General features: G+C 36.0%; 1 protein-coding gene across 2 annotated transcripts in view; it reads right to left on the bottom strand.

Moving 5' to 3' along the window:
• The window catches only part of GLRA3 (glycine receptor alpha 3), a 192,592-nt gene that overhangs the window by 46,834 nt on the left and 124,846 nt on the right, over positions 1-20,912 (bottom strand). For both annotated transcript variants that reach the window (XM_007097140.3, XM_015544207.2), the window contains exon 5: positions 18,488-18,570. In XM_007097140.3, coding sequence (XP_007097202.2) covers positions 18,488-18,570 — 83 coding nt within the window. The remainder of the gene's footprint in view (positions 1-18,487; positions 18,571-20,912) is intronic.

Below are 20,912 nucleotides of genomic sequence, written 5' to 3'. Positions count from 1 at the left end.
GGCTGGACTCACAAACCGTGAAATCATGACCGAGTGGAAATCAAAAGTCAAACGCTTAAACTACTGAGCCACCCAGGCATCTTTGTTGTTTTAAAGAGCTGAGTAGTGTTTCATTGTATGTATATACTATTTTTTTTTTTATCCATTCATCTGTCAATGGATATTTACATTATTTCCACTTCTTGGCTATTGTGAATAGTACTGCAATAAACATAGTGGTGTTAATTTTTTTTTTTTGAGATCCTGATTTTAATTCTTTTGGAAAAACACCTAGAAGTAGAATTACTGGATCATATGGTTCTTATTTTCAATTTTTGCTACAACACGGATGAACCTTGAGGATATTATGCTAAGTGCAATAAGCTAGTCACAGAATAACAAATACTGCATGATTTCACTTATATGAGGTATATAAAATAGTCAAATCAATGGAATAAAAGAGTGAAATAGGGACTGAGGGTGAAGGGAAAATGACAATTACTAATCCACCAGCCTGAAGTTTTAGTCAAGCAAGCTGAATATGCTCTAGAGATCTGCTGTGCAGCATTGTACCTGCAGTCAACAATAATATATCCTTAAAAATTTAAGAGAGCAGAACTCATGCTAAGTGTTCTTGCCACAATAAAATAAATTTTTAAAAAGTCGTTTGCATTCTTGAGATGGCAAAGAAAAAAAAGTCTCATTCTTTTCCGATGGTCCTTAAGGAATATAAGTCAGAGATAATATTTCAGTAGCTTGTTTTGTCAAAATTGGGGATTAATTAAAAATATATTTAGGGAAAAATAAGTTGAGGAAACTTCGAAGTTTCAGGTCTAAGTAACTGAAAGGTAGCTATGCCACAGTCTTTACTTTATATTTCATGTCATTAGAGTAGCCTTCTCTGACCATCTTATAAAATACTTTTCTTCCAAACAGTCTGCATAGCTTTTTCCTGTTCACTTTTCCCACAGAACTTATCTCTACTTGACATTGTATATATGCATCAAGTTTTTAGTATTTTTCTACCTAGCCTCCAAGAACTGATACTTCATAAAAGCTGAGATTATTCCATTTTGGTTACTGGCATATTTTTAAGTACCTAAAATAGTATATGGCATATATCAGGAATTTGAATATTTAAATCAGAAATAGATAAGGGAGGAGGTAGGGGAGGGTGTGTGTGTGTGTGTGTGTGTGTGTGTGTGTGTGTGTGTTTGTATTTTATTTTTTTATTTTATTTTAGACAGAGCATGTGAGAGGGAGAGAGGGTCAGAGGGAGAGAGAGAAAATCTCAAGCAGGCTCCACACTCAGAGCAGAACCCCATGTGGGATTCGGTCATACTATCCCAGGATCATGACCTGAGCCAATATCCAGAGTTGGATGCTCAATCAACTGAGCCACCCAGGTGCCCCTATGTGTGTACTTGTATATGAAGAGCTTATTTTGGGGTACCTTGAGTTTAAGATGCCAGCAGAAGATGCAGGTGTTGATGGTCGTAAGTCTGAACATTGACTTATATGTTGAAAATAGTTGAAATCATTCACATATGTTCTGAAAATGAGGTCAAGATCAAAGATAAAGGTTTGAAAGTCACCTACCTATGGATGATGATATTAAAATTACACATCTTGGTTTGCCAAGACAGCCCTATAGTACTTGTTTTTTTCCTCATATCCTCTCTGGCTTAGCATTTGTTCTAGATTTTTCATTTTAAAATTTTATTTATTTATTTTATTTTATAGGGAGAGAGAGAGTGCGATTGGGGGAGAGGGGCAGAGGGAGAGAGAGAATCTTAAACAGGCTCCACACTGAGTATGGAGGACTTGATCATACAAATCTGAGATCATGACTGAGACAAAATCAAGAGTCAGATGCTTAACTGACTGAACCACCCATGTGCCCCAAGATTTTTCATTTTTAGATTAGGTATCATTCGTCATTGTTTTAAAATACATCATTGTTGCTTTGACTGATCTTCAATTTTACTTCTAGATTCTCCCATGGCATAAGAGTATGAGACTATTTTACTAGTTTCACATTAAATTAAATTTGTACAACAGCAAACATCCAGAATGGTCCATCTGTCTTTATTGAATCCTTCCCGTAACAAAGAAACTACCATCTTCCTTTCAGAGGATGCTGACTCCTGAATTGAGTGGGGGCAGAAGTGTGTAACTTTTCCCCTCTGCTGTCCACTTGGTGTACAAACCTGTGACATCTGTAAGGTGGGTTAAAGTATCCAAGTGTCATGGATATAAGTTACAAACCTATAAGTGAAAGCTGAGCAGTGAATGCTTTGAAACCTACAAACATTTCTTTATTTCATTATTTGGCAACACTCTTACATTTCACAATAAATCCTTTTAGCAGAATGGGCTAAAAGAAATGAAAGTTCAATATTCATTGGAAAATTAAGCAACAAATTTCTATTTTACAAGAAAGTTGATGATGAATGTGTAACATCAATAAACATTGTCTATATCTAACATTCACAAAAGCTCTGTCCACATAAAAGCCACAGGAACACAGAGCTAAAAACTCATCAACACCTACTTCAAGAGATACAGTCCTTTCAAGAACACTGCCCAAAGATGATCATTTGATATGTGCATTTGTAGGGAAAGCATTTACATATTACATTATAGAAACCAAGTCTTTATTTATATCAAACTGTTGTTTTTCTGAATTAATTTGACTCTTTTTTCATTTTAATTTTTCCTGGAAAAGTGCATGATGGGAAATTTGCAAGAAATGAAATGATGTGAGGCTTGTTTCAGTATCATTTCCTACTTTAAAGAGAAAATTGGTTAAATTAATTTTAAATTAATTTTTAAATCTAATTCTGTAATCAAAGTAAAGCTTTTGGAATTACATTTGTTGAAGATGAGCTATGTAATGTCACTGTAAATTCCACTGAGAAGTCTCTCTTAAATTCACTTAAAAAGTTCAACATTGAAAATAAATGTCCCTTGCTTGTGATAGAGCTGAATAAAATCTCTGTTGGAATTCATCACAGTTGTAAAAAAGCCAGTAAGTCACAGGGATAAAAGGTACAGCATAGGGAATACTGTCAATGGAATTGTAATAGTGATGTGCAGTAAGACATGTTAGTTGCACTTAAGGTGAGCACAGCATAACTTAAAAGAAAAAAAAAAAGAAATCTGTGGAGCTGCAGCGTTTTGGAATTAGTTATGATGCATATATGATTTATTTTATATCCATAAACTCTTACACTCTATCAGTGAAAGAGTAGTGGTAGTCATTAACATTTATGACTTTTTTATTGGAACAGAGCACCTGAACTATACTTCCTTGTATCTGACAAAGCTGATGTAGAATTAAAAATTACATTTGATTGTGGCACAACATGCCTTCTCTATTTACTGCTTGTTATCTGGGAAAGTTTTAAGAAGTATGAACATTTGAAGAAGTATTTTGTAAATCATCGTGTATGTTCTGCAATTGTATTGAACTTTTGATAAATACGTTCTCTAAATTTTGGTTGCAGTTGTTTAAGATCAGTCGGAAATATTTAATCAAATTATTTTAAGAATGGAACACTAAAATTTTGCATTTTGAAGCTTTTAGAAATGGTAATTATAAAAATAAAATTTCTATGCAGGAATACCTTGAGATTAATCCCTATAATATAAAGGAAAAAAATAATAAAATCTTAAATGACATGCACTATTTTTTTATTGGAATTTGATAGCTGTGTTTTGGAATGGGAAGATTATATTGATAGACTGCTTGTTTTTAATTGGATAAGTTACATTGAAATGGAAATGGAATTGAGAAGACATATACACCCAAATCTAAATTAGACAAAAAATTAAAAAAGATTCCTAAGTAGAAACAATTAATTTGACTGAGTTTTGTCCTAAAAAGCATATTTATTGATAAAAACCCCTCTTATTCAAGACAAAGACAATATCTGTAAAAATAAATGGCTTAAATAGTTACATATATCAATATAAAATACATAAAATCAAGCTCTGAATTTATCAAGTATTGTAGCTACCTCAACTATAGAGAATATTTTCTCATTGAAATCATTATATTATATGGCAAGGTCAACTGATAGTGTTAACACTTTCAAATTTAATACCAAAATTGCAACTTTAAAGAGAATTCCAATTATTTTGGTTTTCTCTTTAATATATATATACTTATATATATGTTATACATTTATATATATAATAAATATACATAATATATAAATGCATATATTTATTTAGAAAGGATATACTTTATTAATTATTATTATTATTATTATTTTGAGAGGGAGAGAGGGCACCAGCACAAGTGGAGGCGGGGAGGAGTGAGCAAGAGAGCAAATCTCAAGCAGGCTCCATGCAGAGCGAGGTAGGTCTCCATCTTCAGACCCTGAGATCATGACCTGACCAGAAATCGAGAGTCTGACGCTCAAATGATGGAGCCACCTAGACACCTCAGAAAAGATAGATTTTAAAAAGAAATAGTTTAGGACTATTTAATTTACCCATTAACATTCTAAAAAACCTGTCGGTTAATAAATAGATACTATAAAATATAATAATTTCAATATCTGTGGTGCCTTTCCTTTACTCTTTTAAGTGTCCCCATTTTAATAAGTTATAGGTTACCCTGATAATAGGGAGGAGCTTTAGCGCCCTGATGGCAATGAGAAGAAATGAGTGGAAGACCACATGAACCGACGTCATTTCGCCACGTTCAACCCTTTCTACCCTCCACTTCAGGATGTTCCACCATGGCTCTGCGGGGCTGTACCTTCACATCCAACAAAATCTGAGGCTGGTAAAATCCACTTCCCTTGGCATCATCATACTTTGATGTTTTCCTTTGTTGCGAGGATACAACGTTTCAGCCATACCTTCCAATCAGTTCTTATCTTCATTTACTTAGCCTTCAGGCTTTGTTCTAAAATCTTTTTGTTCCCTCAGATAATATGATATGGAAGCTACTTTGGTGTAAATCTCATGGTGGATCAGTTAGAAATTGAGATTCCCAGCTATATTACATGTTCATGAAACATTTATAACCGTACACATAGCCCGTGTGTGTATACGCGCACACACACACACATACACACACACACAGAGTAAAAGAAGAGGGGTCACGACAAAACCGGTTAACACTAGTAAGAAGGATTGTTCAGTTGAGGCTAAAACATGTTTTTGTTTTTCAGTCCCTTTAGTTCAAATTTCCCAGTGTAAACGTGCTGGTTTTGAAGACATCATTCAGATGTATTATGTTATCATTAAAAAAAAAAATCAAATAACCTTTGGTTATTTAAAAAACAGTTCAAAAGACTACAGGAAAATAAAAGAAAAAGGATATTGTTTAATACCTTATAGTAGTATGTAAAAGAAATACTTATTCAAAGGGAAGGTATGACTGACAATATATTTAATTTGAAATCCGTTTTGAGAGTTATAAATAAACTATAGATTCACATACAGTTTTAAGTGACCCAGAATCACATTTGGCCCAGCTTTCTCAGTCAAATAAAGGAGAGAGAGAGACTGAGATTTCTCGGTTTGACACAGCTTGCAAACGCTGATGTCCTTAACTAGCAGCTGGGATTTAAAAAACAAGAGGAAGAAAATGCTCACTCTTGGCACATGTTTGCTGATTATTGCCAGGAGGAATATTACTCAAGTAAATTTTATTGACTTGACAAGGAACAACTGCTATGTCAAAATGTATTTAACTAAAACATTTTTATTTATAATTTGTGCATTATTTCGAATAATCTTACCGTTAACCAGGTTGTTATATGTGGTTTCGTTTAAGTTATAGGCCTGCTAAATTATCTTAATAATTACAATTTCTCTAAGACTCTCTGGTAAACTAACCTATAACAATTACTCTACTAGTATTTTGGCTACTAGAACTAGATTTAAAAAGAACTGATGCTTGTTATAAATTTGTGAGCTATTAATTCACAGAAGTTTGCTCTGTCCACTTGATAGTTGTGTGACTGTGGGAAAGTCACTTTACCTTTCTAAACCTTCATTTGCTGATTTTTACAATAAAAAAATAATAAAACCTATCTCATTAAGTTGCACTTAGGATTAAATCAAATAATATATGTAAAGGATAATACAACCACTGTGATATCACCTTTTTGTAAGACACAACTACACCATCTTTTTTTTTTTATTGTCATGTGTTTAGAATATCTGATAATCAGCAAAGTCAAATTAGAAAGATGAGGACAGACTGAGACAGAATAGTCATGGTGTTAAAAGGGTGCAATAATGTTTAAGTGGGGAGTAATTTTATGAGTAGCTAGTTCATCAATGAATATTTTTGTCTCAGGGAAAACTTGCTTTCTAACTAACATTGTAACTGTAGAGGCTTCAGTAATAAATACTCGGAAAAACAAGAACCATCTGTATCTCTAACTAGCCAGGCAAAAGGCATAGAATTATTTTGAAAAATATCCACACTGTTTTAAATTATGAAAGAGCTTGAAAACAGTAGAGATCATTAGGAAATAATTGTGAGAAATCTTCACCAAACTCCTTAAATAGTCTCCAGAGTAACCAATATGCATCATATCAGATGTGGTTTTGAAATGAATCTGCAAACTAAATAACAAAAACTTCCCATCTGTCTTTAGATCTTTCCATCCAAAAACCCCATTAAAGCGCATTTTGAAAGTTTCTTACAATTTGTGTCTAATTTTTTTTTAAGTTGACCTTAAGAATATCTTTTCCTATAGTTTTAGGGATTTAGGCTGTTCCTTGTGGAAAAGGGCCCTTTCCTCCCTGAATTATTTCCTTGTATTTTCTTTTCTAACCTGAGTAATTAAAATTTCTTTAGCTTTCTCACACTGGTGAGGTTTTCCTCTTTTGTTGCCAACATTCGTCTTTAGATAGGAAATCAGGAATTAGATCTTTTATTGATATAGTGACAGATTATATACACCATGTCATCTTTGGCTTTTTATAAAAAATGAAGCTTTATTACGAGTCTAGGAAATTATTACTCAATATTCTACAAAGATTAAAAATATCCTCCATCCCTTACTTTGCCTGGGAAACCTGTCAATTTCTAAATTTTCTTTATGGTATAAATCAAAGGCTGAAAATTAAATCTTTCATTTTGGTCTCACCCCTATTCCTGCACATCAATTTCTACTGTCAATCCCTCAGGGGCACAGTCTAAGTCATAATATGGCTGTGTTTCCTTCCCTCACAGATTAGCTATTTGTGAAGCAAACAGACAAAATGCATTTATAAATACAACTGTGATATCAATAAAAATTTGTCTTTTGAAGAGATAGCTTTGTGTTTTATTTCCTACAGCCAATTAAAAAAAGAAAGGATTAGGGGCGCCTGGGTGGCTCAGTCTGTTAAGCGTCCAACTTTGGCTCAGGTCATGATCTCGCAGTTCGGAAGTTCAAGCCCTGCGTCGAACTTGGAACCTACAGGCATCCTTACAGATATATTATTGGTTCAGTTCCAGACCACTGTGATAAAGCAAATATTGCAATAAAGCTAGTCATTTGGCTTCCCAGTGCATATAAAAGTTATGTGTATACTATACTATAGCCTATTAAGTGGGCAATAGCATTAAGTCTAAAAAAACACACTGTACCTACCTTAACTTAAAAATATTTTATTATTAAAAAATGCTAACCATCATCTGAGCTTTCAGTGAGTCATAAACTTTTTTGCTGGTGCAGGGTCTTACCTTGACACTGATGGCTGCTGAGTGGTCAGGGTGGTGGCTGCTGAGGATTGGGGGGGCTGTGGCAATTTCTTAAAATAAGGCAACAATGAAGTTTGCTGCATCGGCAGACTGCTTTTCACCAATAATTTCTCTGTGGCACGTGATGCTGTTAGATAGCATTTTACCCACATCAGAACTTCTTTTAAAACTGGGGTGGGGGGGCTCCTGGGTGGCTCAGTGGGTGTAGTGTCTGACTCTTGATTTCAACTCAACTCATCATCTCACGGTTTGTGAGACTGAGCCCTGAATCAGGCTCTCTGCTGACCGCACGGAGCCTGCTTGGGATTCTGTCTCCCTCGCTCTCTGTCTCTTCCTTGCTTGTGCTTGCTCTCTCTCTTTCAAAAATAAATAAACTAAAAAAAAAAAAAAAAACCAACAACAACAACAACAAAAAAAAACCTGGAGTCAATCCTCTCAAACCCTCCTGCTGTTTTATTGACTAAATTTATGCAATACTCTCAATCCTTTGTTGTCATTTCAACAATCTTTACAGCATCTTCACCAAAAGTAGATTCCATCTTAAGAGACCACTTTCTTTGTTCATCCATAAGAAAGAGTCCCTCACCTTTTCAAGTTTGATCATGAGCTTGCAGCAATTCAGCCCCATCTTCAGGCTCCACTTCTAATTCTAGTTTTCTTGCTTCTCTACCACTTCTGCAGTGACTTCCCTCTCTGAGGTCTTGAGCCCTTCAAAATTTTCCGTGAGGGTTGGAATCAACTTCTTCCAAACTCCTGTTCATATTGATATTTTCACCTCTTCCCATGGATCACAAAAGTTCTTAATGGCACCTAGAATGGTATATCCTTTCTAGGTTTATAATTTACTTTGCCCAGATCCATCAGAGGAATCACTAAGTGTGGCAGCTACAGTGTTACAAATGTGTTTATTAAAAATAAGACTTGAAAATCAAAATTACTCCTCGATCCATGGGCTGCAGAATGCATGTCATGTTCGCAGACTTGAAAACAACATTAATTTCATTGCCCATCTCCCACAGAGCTCTTGGGTGACCAAGTGCATTGTCAATAAGCAGTCCTGTTTGGAAGCAAATCTTTTTTTCTGAGCAGTAGGTCTCAACAGTAGGCTTAAAATATTCAGTAAACCATGCTGTAGACAGATGTGCTGTCATCCAGGCTTTGTTGTTCCATTTAGAGCACAGGCAGAGTAGATTTAGCATAATTCGTAAGGGCCCTGGGATTTTTGGAGTGGTCAATGAGCATTGACTTCAACTTAAAGTCACCAGCTAACTTTGCCCCTAACAAGAGAGTCAGCCTGTCTTTTGAAGCTTTGAAGCCCGGCGCTAATTTCTCCTTTCTAGTTAGGAAAATCCTAGATAGCATCTTCTTTCGATAAGTGGCTGTTTCCTCTACACAAAAAATCTGTTATTTAGTGTAGCCACCTTCATTAATTGTCTGAGCTAGATCGTCTAGATAACATGCCACAGCTTCTACATCAGTTCTTGCTGCTTGACTTTGCGCTTTGATGTGATAGAAATAGCTTCCTTCCTTAAATTTCCTGAACCAAACTCTGCTAGCTTCAAACTTTTATTTTTTAGCTTCCTCACCTCTCCCAGCCTTCACAGCATTGCAGAGAGTTAGGGCCTTCCTCTGGAACACCTTTTGGGTTAAGGGAATGTGGTAGCTGGTTTGATCTTCTATCCAGACCATTCAAACGTTGCCCACATCAGCAGTAAAGCAATTTTGCCTTCTTATCATTTGTGTTCACTGGAATAGCACTCTTGAATGCCTTCAAACTTTTTCCTTGTTATTGGCTAATGGGCCATTCCAACTTGGCTAATTGGCATAAGATCCCTAGCTTTCAGCTTATCTCAGCTTTTGACATGCCTTCCTCACTAACCTTAATCACTTCTAGCTTTGATTTAAAGTGAGAGATATGTGGGGGCACCTGGGTGACTCAGGCAATTAACTGTCCAACTCTTGATTTCAGCTCAGGTCATGATCTCATGGTTCCTGAGTTTAAGTACAGAGCCTGCTTGGGATTCTCTCTCTCTCTCTCTCTCTCTCTCTCAAAAAAAAAAAACAAAAAAAACAAAACAACTTTTAAATAAATAAATAAATACAGTGAGAGCAGTGAGAGATCTATGAATTTTTCCTTCATCTGAACACTAAAAGGCCACTGTAGAGTTATGAATTGGCCTAATTTCATTATGTCTCAGAACATAAGGAGGCCCAAGGAGAGGGAGAGAGATGGGGCGATGGCTGCTCAGTGGGGCAGTCAGAACGCATACATTTATTGACTGAGTTTGCTGTCTTATATGGGTGTGATTCGTGGAGCCCCAAAACAATTACACTAGTAACATCAAAGGTCACTGATCACAGATCACTGTAATAAACATAGTAATAATGAAAAAGTTTGAAATATTGTGAGAATTATCAAAATACGATCCAGAACCCAAAGTGAGCAAATGCTGTTGGAAAAATGGTGTTGATGGACTTGCCTGATGCAGGCTGTCACAAACCTTCCACTTGTAAAACACACGCAATGTCTGTGAAGCACGATCAAGTAAAAGCACAATAAAATGAAGTGTGCCTGTATACATGGGGCACCATTCTTTCCTTTGGCTTCAGAGGAATTCTCAGTGATGAGATTCAGCTTTCTAGGTCACTCTAAGGATAAAGTTCAGTTTTACTGTGGTTAGTTCATGTTGATTTTAAATGGCAGTAGAATGAATCACTATGATAAACACCATTTGAATTGCACCTAAGACATTTCTATTTATAGTTAAATATTGAAAAAAGGTAATTTTGGTTTTCTATTTTTTCTTGAAGTTCAGCACGAGTGCTACATGAATGTACATTCCATGAATAGAATAAGAATATTTGAAAAACCAATTTGACAGTAAATTTCATATATTAAAAAAAAAAACAAAGTCAAAAAAAAAAGAAAGTTGAATTACTTAAAAAAAAAGGAATTATTATCAATCGTTTCTGAAAAATTTTAAATGAAGTTGTGTAATTAAAAAAATACAGCATAATTTGTTTCACAAAAAAAAAAGAATATTTGAAAAACAATCTCTAGGAAACACATGTTAAAATGTTACAAAGAGTTTTCAGTGACTTTCTCTGTTTTACTTTTTCTGTTCGTCCTCCAATTTTCATTAAACTCAATGATGCTATCTTCTTTTCCTCTCTTTTGCGCTTTCTTTCCTTCTTTCTTTCTTTCTTTCTTTCTTCCTTTCATGTTTATTTTTGAGAGAGAACAAGGGTGCGCAAGTGGGGGAGAGGGAGAAAGAGGGGCAGGACACAAGATCTGAAGTGGGCCCCAGGACGACTGCAGAGAGCCTGATGTGGGGCCTGAACTCAGGAACTGCAAAGATCGCCAACCCACTGAGCCACCCAAGTGCCCCTTTTGCTCTTTATTTTTAAGACTACCTTCAGGAATCTTGTTTATCTTCACATCTCCAAGCAATATTGCCAATCTTATTTCTCTATATTTTCACAACCATTTCTTATTCAGGCTGTATTCCAAAACATCCAGGAATCTAAAATAAATTTCTGGTGAAGTTATATATTTTTACAAGAAACACAGCATATTTAAGCAGAAGTCAGCTTCTGCACTATTTTCTTCGTGAATCGACTCTTTTCTAACTCATGTAACTGAAGCAACACTTAATCCTTGTGATTAAAAGAAAACTTGAATCGTCTTTATGCTTAATTCTTTATGCAAGTCATTGAAAAAGTCCTCAAAATGTTCTGTTTTTCTCATTATTGTCTCAGGTCTTTGAATTTCTCGTTAATTTATGTTGACATTAGCTATCCGCAGGGTATGGATTTCTTTTCATTCTCTTTTTCAAATACAGCTTTTGCCTCAGGTTCTTTTCTAATGTCTGATCAGTAGATATGACTGGAAAAGATGGGAGTGCTCAGGATTTTCTTGTATTGTTTCCAATCTAGTGGACCCACTATTATTTTCTTCTCTTCACCCTGCATCTCTTCTATGCAACCTAATTTCTTTTTTCTTTGAAGAGTTTCTCCAGGGGCGTGTCTAGGTTCTTAGACATTTCAAAGTACCAGTTTTAGGTTTTTTATGTGATTCTTTGAATGCTCTATTATTCCTTTTTCGTCTTCTTGAATAAAAGGCTTAGCTCCATGGTTGTTAGTATGAAGTTCTCCTTTCTTTCTTTCTTTCTTTCTTTCTTTCTTTCTTTCTTTCCTTCTTTCTTTTTTTGATAAAAGATCCATTTTATTTTACAGGATTTTGAGCTCAACAATCTCCTTTATTTCTTTAAACAAAAAGTCACTTACTAAATGCTATCAGTTTCCAGATCTACCATTGCATAGTAATATGTAATAATTATTGGAATATAATTTATAGCAACTTTATATTGTAGTTAGTCATATTGCATTTTAGAGAGACATCACAGTCCATCATGTGTTGATTTTTAGGAACTGATTAAAGCTTCCTTTGTGGCTTTTGTAATTGTAACATTTTTGTAAATGTTCTTGGATGCTAAAACAATGAGTTTCTCTTTATCTATCTTTAAATTACTCCTGTTCCAATATTTATACCTGTGCTTTCAAGTAAATTACTGATTTGTCTATTTTTTTAATTGTAGTTCTGCCTGCTTTTGCCTTATGTATTTGGAAGTCATATGGAAGACGTTTTTATAATTATTACAGCTTCTTTATATATGATTTCTTTATCAACATGTTACTCAAGCATTTGTGTCCAATAATTTTTTTCTATACTTATTTTTTTCTGATATTGAAATTATTATCTGGGAATTTTTTAAGAAACATTTCTAGATACACATTTTTTCTGTCTTTTTTCCCAAATTTTTTTGCATAATGTTTTTAAAAAGCATTTAGTTGACAACATATTGTTGGGTCTTAATATTTGTTAACATCTAGTTTGAGAATCCCTATTTTGCTATCCCTATTTTGCTTCTCTCTTTAATTTAACCTTTGCATTTGTTTTAATTATGGTAGCATTGAAAGCTATTTTTGCTCTTTTTCTATGCTTCCTCTATACTATATTTTCATTTCTTTCATTTTTCTCCTTTCCCATTTTCTAGCTAATGAATCAGTATTTTTTAGTTCTGGCTTGAAAGTTATTTATTCCCTTTCATGCTACCCTTGGCTTATACATTTATTTATTTATTTATTTATTTATTTATTTATTTATTTATCTCATCAGTTTCTATCACAGGACTTCTCTTCCCAGGCCTCTTCCTGCCCACCTCTTTCCAGTAACTTGCTTCTCCAAATGCTAGGAATTGTGTGTCACCCAGGATTTTAAATCCAAGTCGTGAATATACACTTTTAGGGGTGTGAGGTCATTGCGAATTTAGACAAAATACACTTCTCTGAGTATTTTATTCACTTTCAGCACTGCTCTTCCCTTAGTCACTTTCCCTTTTGTGCTAACAGTATCCATGAACATACACTTATCATTTGTAGGAAGAACACCTCAACTGGTCCTCCAGGTCCTTAAAAACAGGGACTTTTGTGCTTTATGTATGTTGTGTTGTGTGGAATATGATACTTCATAGATATTTTCCAACTGACGCTTAGATGAATGAACATTGCTCAGGTCACTTAAGACCTTCCTGACCAGTGACAGACATTATTGAACATTCATTGAATTTAAGAAATGTGGATCATTACAGACCATTAAAACCTTTGCCTTTACTAAATGGGTAATGGTAATTAAGGAGGGCACTTGTGTTGAGCACTAGGTGTTACATGTAAGTGACAAATCACTAAATTCTACTTCTGAAACCAATAGAAAGATAGATACATAGATACATAGATAAAATCACACTGAAGTTTTGGCAACCCCAGTACCAGACACCATACACAGAACTCAATCCAAGATTATTAAAACAAAACAGCACACACACACACACACACACACACACACACACACACACAAACCCTTTGCCTTTGGGACACCTGGGTGGCTTAGTCGGTTGAGCATCTGACCTCAGCTCAGGTCTCAGGTCATGATCTCACAGTTTGTGAGTTCAAGCCCCCACATTGGGATCAACTCTGTCAGACTGTCAGCACAGAGCCCGTTTTGGATCCTCGGTCCCCCTCTCTCTGTCCCTCTCCCACTTGTGTTCTCCCACCCAAAACATAAATATTAAAAAAAAAACAAAACCTTTGCCTTTAAATTATGTGTCTTTTTTGCTCGTTTTCTATGCCTCTCAACCCAATTTGCTTTCTTTTTCTCCTTTGCAGTCAGAATTCAATCAATAAAAGACACTAGTTTCCTTATAGCTCTTGCTTTCCAGCAGATTAACTTGTCACTTTAAACAGTTATTAAAATTAAAAAAAAAAGTGAGTGGTTGCTCTAAAAGAGTTCACGAAAAGTATCTTGAAGGATTTGACTTCAGTAGCTTCTGTTTTGACAAGATTTTCTTAGCATCTGCTAAAGAAGCTTGATAAACAGTATCTCTGTTGTGAGCTTGATTAATGTTTAATAAGAGAGCAGGAAGTGTTTAATGACATGTGAGGCAAACTATTCGTTCCTGATAAAGGAAATACGAAACAAGAGGGAGGGGGCAGGAGGCTCTGTTTTCCCACTTAGAGTTTTTGATTGATTTGGAAATGTTCTGGGAAAAGCAGAAACAATGAAAGGTCCTGTTATGTCAGCTTTTTGTTCTGCAAAATAGCCCAGTATGCTTTCCTTACTCTAAAAAAGAAGTTCCTATGACCCAGTTATCCCTCAGGCACTGTACTCTTTCCCATCTTTCTTTAGTAACTAACATTCATGGAGTCATAGATGTTACTCACCACTCCCACTTTCTCATCGTGGACTTAAAAAAACACATAAAACTTCGAATCCAGATTTGACCCTCAGCATTCTAACCACATTTGTCTTTGTCATAAATAACAATGGCTCTGTTTTCAGTTGCCTTAATTTTTTTTTTTTTTTTTTTTTTTTTTTTGGTAGCATTTGATGCTGTTAAACAGATCTCAGCAGTTTCTTTTGAGATCGAATGATACTGATTTTAATTTGCTATCTAGGACCATCCTTTGACTGGAAGTCCTTCCAACAACCTCTAAATGCAGGCATTTCTTTTTTTTTTTTTTTGAGAGCTATAACACATTTTTTTTTTTTTCAGGTTAATGGTCTACTTATAACTTTATTTATTTTTTTTTTAATATATGAAATTTACTGTCAAATTGGTTTCCATACAACACCCAGTGCTCATCCCAAAAGGTGCCCTCCTCAATACCCATCACCCACCCTGCCCTCCCTCCCACCCTGCCCTCCCTCCCACCCCCCATCAACCCTCAGTTTGTTCTCAGTTTTTAACAGTCTCTTATGCTTTGGCTCTCTTAAATGCAGGCATTTCTAAAGGGTCCTTTCTTCTTTGTTTCCCTCTCCATCCTCCTTCAGAAATTTTATCTTACTGTTTGAAACACTTCCTATATGGCTTTTAATAGTGTATCCCCACTTCTAACTCCTCCTTTTTGGCTTTCTAGAGTTAAATTCCCCAAACCTCGAATATATGAAGATGAGATTTGTTAATATTCCCTTCCACATTTATTTCTCATCCTACTTTTTTTCTCTGTTAATATTTCCAGTATGATTCTATTTACCTAAGCTCTGAGCTCATCTGCTCCTAGAGACTCTGCTCCATTTTGTGTCAAAGCAAATGAAGGGTGGTAGCCTCTTGCCGCCCCCAAATATGCCACGTTAGCACAAGGATTATTTTGAGCTAAAGATGCTTGAAAAATAGCCGATGCCAGAAGGACACTCTAATCCCCTCCCCCCCTTTTTTCCCTGAAAACGGGAGATAAAAACTCTCATGTGAAAGATGTGTTCCCTATACCAGGAAAAAAGAAACATTCTTCAGTAGGGAATCAAAGCCCAGAGAATTCTGTACAGACCTCATTAAAATAATTCTTATCTTCTTCGAGCTTCCCCCGTATAGTTTAGTTACCTTTGCACAATGGCCTCTCCTTGTTCAACCTGCTATAAAACATTTAGGTTTTGCCATTTCTCAGTCTTCATTTCATTCTGAGGAATCCCACATTACATAAAACTTACATTAAAAAAATTTGTATCCTTTTCTCCTGTCAATCTGTGTTATGTCTGTTTAATTCTCAAGCCCAGTTGAAAAAGGGTAAAGAGGGTAAAGATAAAATTTTGCCTCCCTTAGAGTATCAACCTCTATTGTTTCTACCTTCCACATCATCCCCCTTTGTCCCTACTTTTCTTCTTCTCTCTTTTTTTTCTGAATATTATAAAAACTTCTTTTAAAAAAGATGTTTATTTATTTTTGAGAGAGAGGGAGTGGTAGTGGGGAAGGGGCAGATAGAGACGGGGACAGGGAATCCGAGGCAGGCTCTGTGCTGACAGAAGCTAGCCCAGTGTGGAGGTCAAACTCATGAACTATGAGATCATGACCTGAGCTGAAGCTGGACATCAACGAACTGAGCCACCGGTCACCCTATGACACCTTCTTAAATAACTGTGGTTCATTTGACTGAGAGAATTTTTAAGAACATTAAAAGCATAATATTGAGCAAATCCTTTTCTTTCTCCTAACTCTTGAACTGCTCCTCCTGCTTATTGGATAATGACAAAGGAGCATGAGGCAGGCTGAAGGTTAAAGCACAAGCTAGCACCCCCAACCCCAGGTGGGATCTGTGTGCTATTCCTCAAACACTCCTGGCTGCCCAAGAACAAAGAAAAGGGGTTAAAGTGCTTGCCATGGTAATGTGGGAAACTAAGGCAAATGGAAAATTAAATTCCCTTACTGCCTATAGCCCATTGACAAGTCCTTGAGACTGGCAGAGTGACCTCCCTTTAGGAGCTCAGCTGCCTCAAGGATGACACTTTGCTGGGAGCAAAAGAGAACCTTAGCTTAACATTATCCCAACCTGGAGGATCCTGTAAGTCAACTTCCTTTATCTCAACTGCCCCAAGATATATGCTGGCAATCATACTCCAAGCTTATGGCCCCAGATATATATCTAAAGGATCTCATGACTGAGGTAGTATTAAACGGTAATAAATGGTGTTTCCCTAGCAACAGCTAGACCCTCAGGGTCCTGGAAACGTGTTTCCAAAATTCCTTAAAGACTTACTCTATCCCTGACCTCCTCCCAACCTGAGGGTATGCAATGAGTTACTGGTCATGACCTCATGCAGCTCTTCCTGCCCATGGGTCCTGTCCCCTTGCTTTAATAAAATCGCCTTTCTGCACCAAAGATGTCTTCAAGAATTCTTTCTTGGCTATTTGCTCTGGACCCTATGAACCCCCCATCACCCCAAAACTTCATCAGGTAACATCCAGCATGTCTGGTTTAGTAATTAGGGCAGTCATTTGTCTTAGATATTTTGCATATGATTTTTTTCCTGATACCCTTCTATGTACCTCATTTTGTTTGCAACCAAAATACAGAATCAGCCTATCCTCAAAATGCCTTCATGGTATCCACTGCTCTACTTCTGGGAATCTTTTGTTGCCCCTCCCCATTTAGATTTCTAAATAGCACTCCCAACTAACTTTATTCCTGCGAATGCTTACAATTTAAGAACTATTTATAAAAGTAATGCATTTAAATTTAACAAGAAGGAGTTATGAATAAAGACAGAGAGATTTCCACTTTCTTGCTTCAAGAAGAGACATGGCCACATTCCCCCATGAAGTAGGCTCGCCATCTAGTGACGGATCCACCACACTACAAACCTTGCCTCTAAGGCCGGCAAATCTGGAGACCCACCTTCAAATTCTCCTCAAGGAATCCATCAGACAAACTTCCCCCCCCCCCAATATGACACAGTACCACATAAAAAAGATTACACAATGATTCCTTTTTTATGGCATTGAACACTGAAAAACAATTAACTTTCTGTCTTTTTTTTTTAAGTTTATTTATTTTGAGCGACAGAGAGAGCAGAGGAGGGGCAGAGAGAGAGGGAGAGAGAGAATCCCAGGCAGGCTCTGTGCTGTCAGCGCAGACCCTGATGCGGGGCTCAGACTCATTAACCATGAGATCATGACCTGAGTTGAAACCAAGAGTTGGAGGCATGACCGACCGAGCCACCCAGATGCCCCTAAGTTTGGGCTGATTCTATAGATAAGTTCAGAGAAACAGAAAAACTTGAAATTTTTATATGTTAACATTAAACAGTGATGTACATGGATCCACTTTGCAAGACAAAATTTAAAGGAATGGTTGTAAGCTTGGCTAAATCTCTGATAAAGTGTGAGAAATTTTCCTTCTTCTGAGATAACATATATTACATACCCAGCAGAGTATACTCTGAATAAATATTAGCTGGGTGGTGGCAAAACGGTTCAAAGTAAGCATAAGCTTGGGAACCAGATGGTCTGCTGTCACCACCTCCATAAATTGGAACACAATACTCAAGCACTCAAAATGGCCACTTTGACATATGGAAACATGGGGACAGCAATATCTTTTTTGTGAGTTTTGAAAATAACATATGCAAAATGCTTGGCCTATAGCAAGCACTCAAGGAAAAATGGTGGTTTGTCTTTAGTGATTATTATATTTTTTACCTTTGGTAATTTGTATAGGGGTATGGCTTTTTTTCAAGCCTAAAAATGTTATTCCTAGGTCCTCAATTTATTTATAATAGTATAGACTGCATGTGTTGATAGACATCACTTTCAATATGCTGTGAAAGATAACATGCCTGTTTAGTAAATATCTGAAAAAAAAACAATTACAAAATTATAAATTACATAATCCATTAAAATTTATATCTACTACACTTTTTAAAGTGCTCAGAAAAAGTAAGGTGTTCATACTTACAACTTTCCAGTTGCATTATACATGTTTGCACGTCCATTGGAAAATTCTTGAGATCCATTGGACAAGAAAGTGTTAATGTCAATCTGAAAGAGTTCAAAGTAATTATTTTTAAAAGTAATTTATGATATCATACTATTATTCTGCTGCTCAGGGTACAACTGGGAAACAATCTTTGGTGAATGACTAACAAGTATCCAAATAAAATTGCTCCAGCTTGGGTATGTTATTTACTATAGAATAGCTAGCTGTACCTTTATATATAAATCTGTCTTTCAGGGAGGAGAAAAGCTGTATATTTAAACATCCAATCACTTTTATTTATTTTGATCATTCATTTATTCCTTTACAGAATGCTATAGATGTCTACTAAAGATCTATATTTCCAGAAAAGACCCTCAAAAAGATATTTGAGTGGTTTCTATAAAATTAATACCAAAATGCCGAAAGGCATAGTTCCCAAGATCACCTGTATAGTATATTTGAGGAGGCAAGTATATCCGGGGAATTGGAAGAACAGGGTGCCGAGAAGCAATCCTATGTGACAACTTTCAGTTGGTCATCTTTGTAACATTGAAGAAGTGGTCCATAAACATGCAGCAGTAATATCAGAGGAAAAAAAAATCTCTGAATCTAGAAGACTTGAAAGTTCTAGGTGTTAAGAGTCTTTTGCCGTAGGACTAGGGGTTTCACCAGGTCTTACAAGGGTCAAGAAATTGTCCTCTAGAATATGTGTGACATAATCCTATGCTCACCAAAACAAACTTTGAATTTGGCTTCGCACAAAGTGAGACGACTGGATGGCACAGACCAGCATTCTGCCCACATTTCCCTTCCAGAAAGTATTTGCATGTTGGTATTCCAGATAATTCATCACTCACAAATATATATATATATATATATATATATATATTATCGGAAAAGTATATTACATTTACAAAACTATATATATACAAAAAAGTGTTACATTACAAAAGTATATATATATATATATATATATATATATTATTGGAAAAGTATATTTCAAAGGTAATCTTTTCTTTTCTATTTTTTTTAGTGCTTACTTATTTTTGAGAGAGAGAGAGAGAAACAGAGCACAGGCAGAGGAGGGGCAGAGAGAAGGAGACACAGAATCCAAAGCAGGCTCCAGGCTCTGAGCTGTCAGCACAGAGCCCGATGTGGGGCTCGAACCCACAAACTGTGAGATCATGACCTGAGCCAAAGTTGGATGCTTAACTGACTAAGCCACCCAGGCGCTCCAATGACAAAAACAATTTTAAAGGATTACCAAGTATTTGTAGTTCTTGGACCAGAGGAATAAAACAAACCCAAGTTTATTCAAATACAGTTCTTACCTGAGAACTCTCTAGCCAGCCCCTTTCTTTAAAGTATTCCCATTGAAATTCAGCATGTCAGTGAGCATTTCAGGTGGATTTGTTTGCCTAAACTTTGTGACAGTAGGTAGATTATTTCACCTCACTATATTTCAGAGTTCTTTGGTCCAAAATGAATGTAGCAATAGAACTTGCTCTGGAGAAACCTTGTGAACATATATGACTTAATACATGTAAAGTGCTTAGACAAGTATCGTGACACATAGTAAGCACTCAATAGATATCAGTTATTAAGGATTACTAGTATATTCTACTGCTCCAGACTGCTCCATCTACCCTTCCCCAGAATTATATATGATGGGCGAAAAGATGGCTGAATGAAATCACGCATAAAGCCTATTTAAGCTTTAACAAGAAATAATCAGTGGCCCTACTAAATGTAACCATGTTCTCCAAACTGGCATTTTCATGTAGACTTCTGGACATAAAGTTATAATAATGCATGTTCTACAGTGAATACTCTTGGTGAGGTCCAATTAACATAATTTGAGAGATATAAATGGACAGACATGTGAAGCTGTTGAATTTTTTAGAGCCCCAGGAGGATCACTTGACGATCCCTTCAAGTCAGAGTCCCTAGCACACTAAAATAATTCATACCGTCCACTCTTCAAAAGCTGTTTTCTCCTGGCTTAGCTAGGTTAAGCGATCCTGGAAGTAGGATCCTGTAGATCTACAAAGTTCTGTCTTCAAAAGGCAATTGTAAAATCAGGTGGACACAATGTTCTCTGTCTTGCGATGGGGCTTATTAGAAGTGTATGCACAAGTATATTTTGAACACATGCACATTAATTTTCCAAACTTCCAAGGCTCTCTGGACGGCCAGTTTCAAATGTTGGCTTGGAGGATTAATTCTGTGGCCTTTTGTATGAGAGTGAATAGCATTCTTAGAATCTTTTCCAAGCTCTCACCATGCATGTGATGTCAAATTCATATCCTGGCTATTTTTTTTGGCATAAAATGAGAAACATTACATAATTCTTTTAAAAAGAAGGGCTTGAAAGGAATTACTTGGCAAAGAAAAACACACTTTG

The sequence above is a fragment of the Panthera tigris genome, chromosome B1 (assembly GCF_018350195.1).
Source record: "Panthera tigris isolate Pti1 chromosome B1, P.tigris_Pti1_mat1.1, whole genome shotgun sequence".
Lineage (NCBI taxonomy): Eukaryota > Metazoa > Chordata > Mammalia > Carnivora > Felidae > Panthera > Panthera tigris.
The sequence above is the reverse complement of the archived record's forward strand: the minus strand, read 5'-3'. Positions and strand labels throughout refer to the sequence as shown.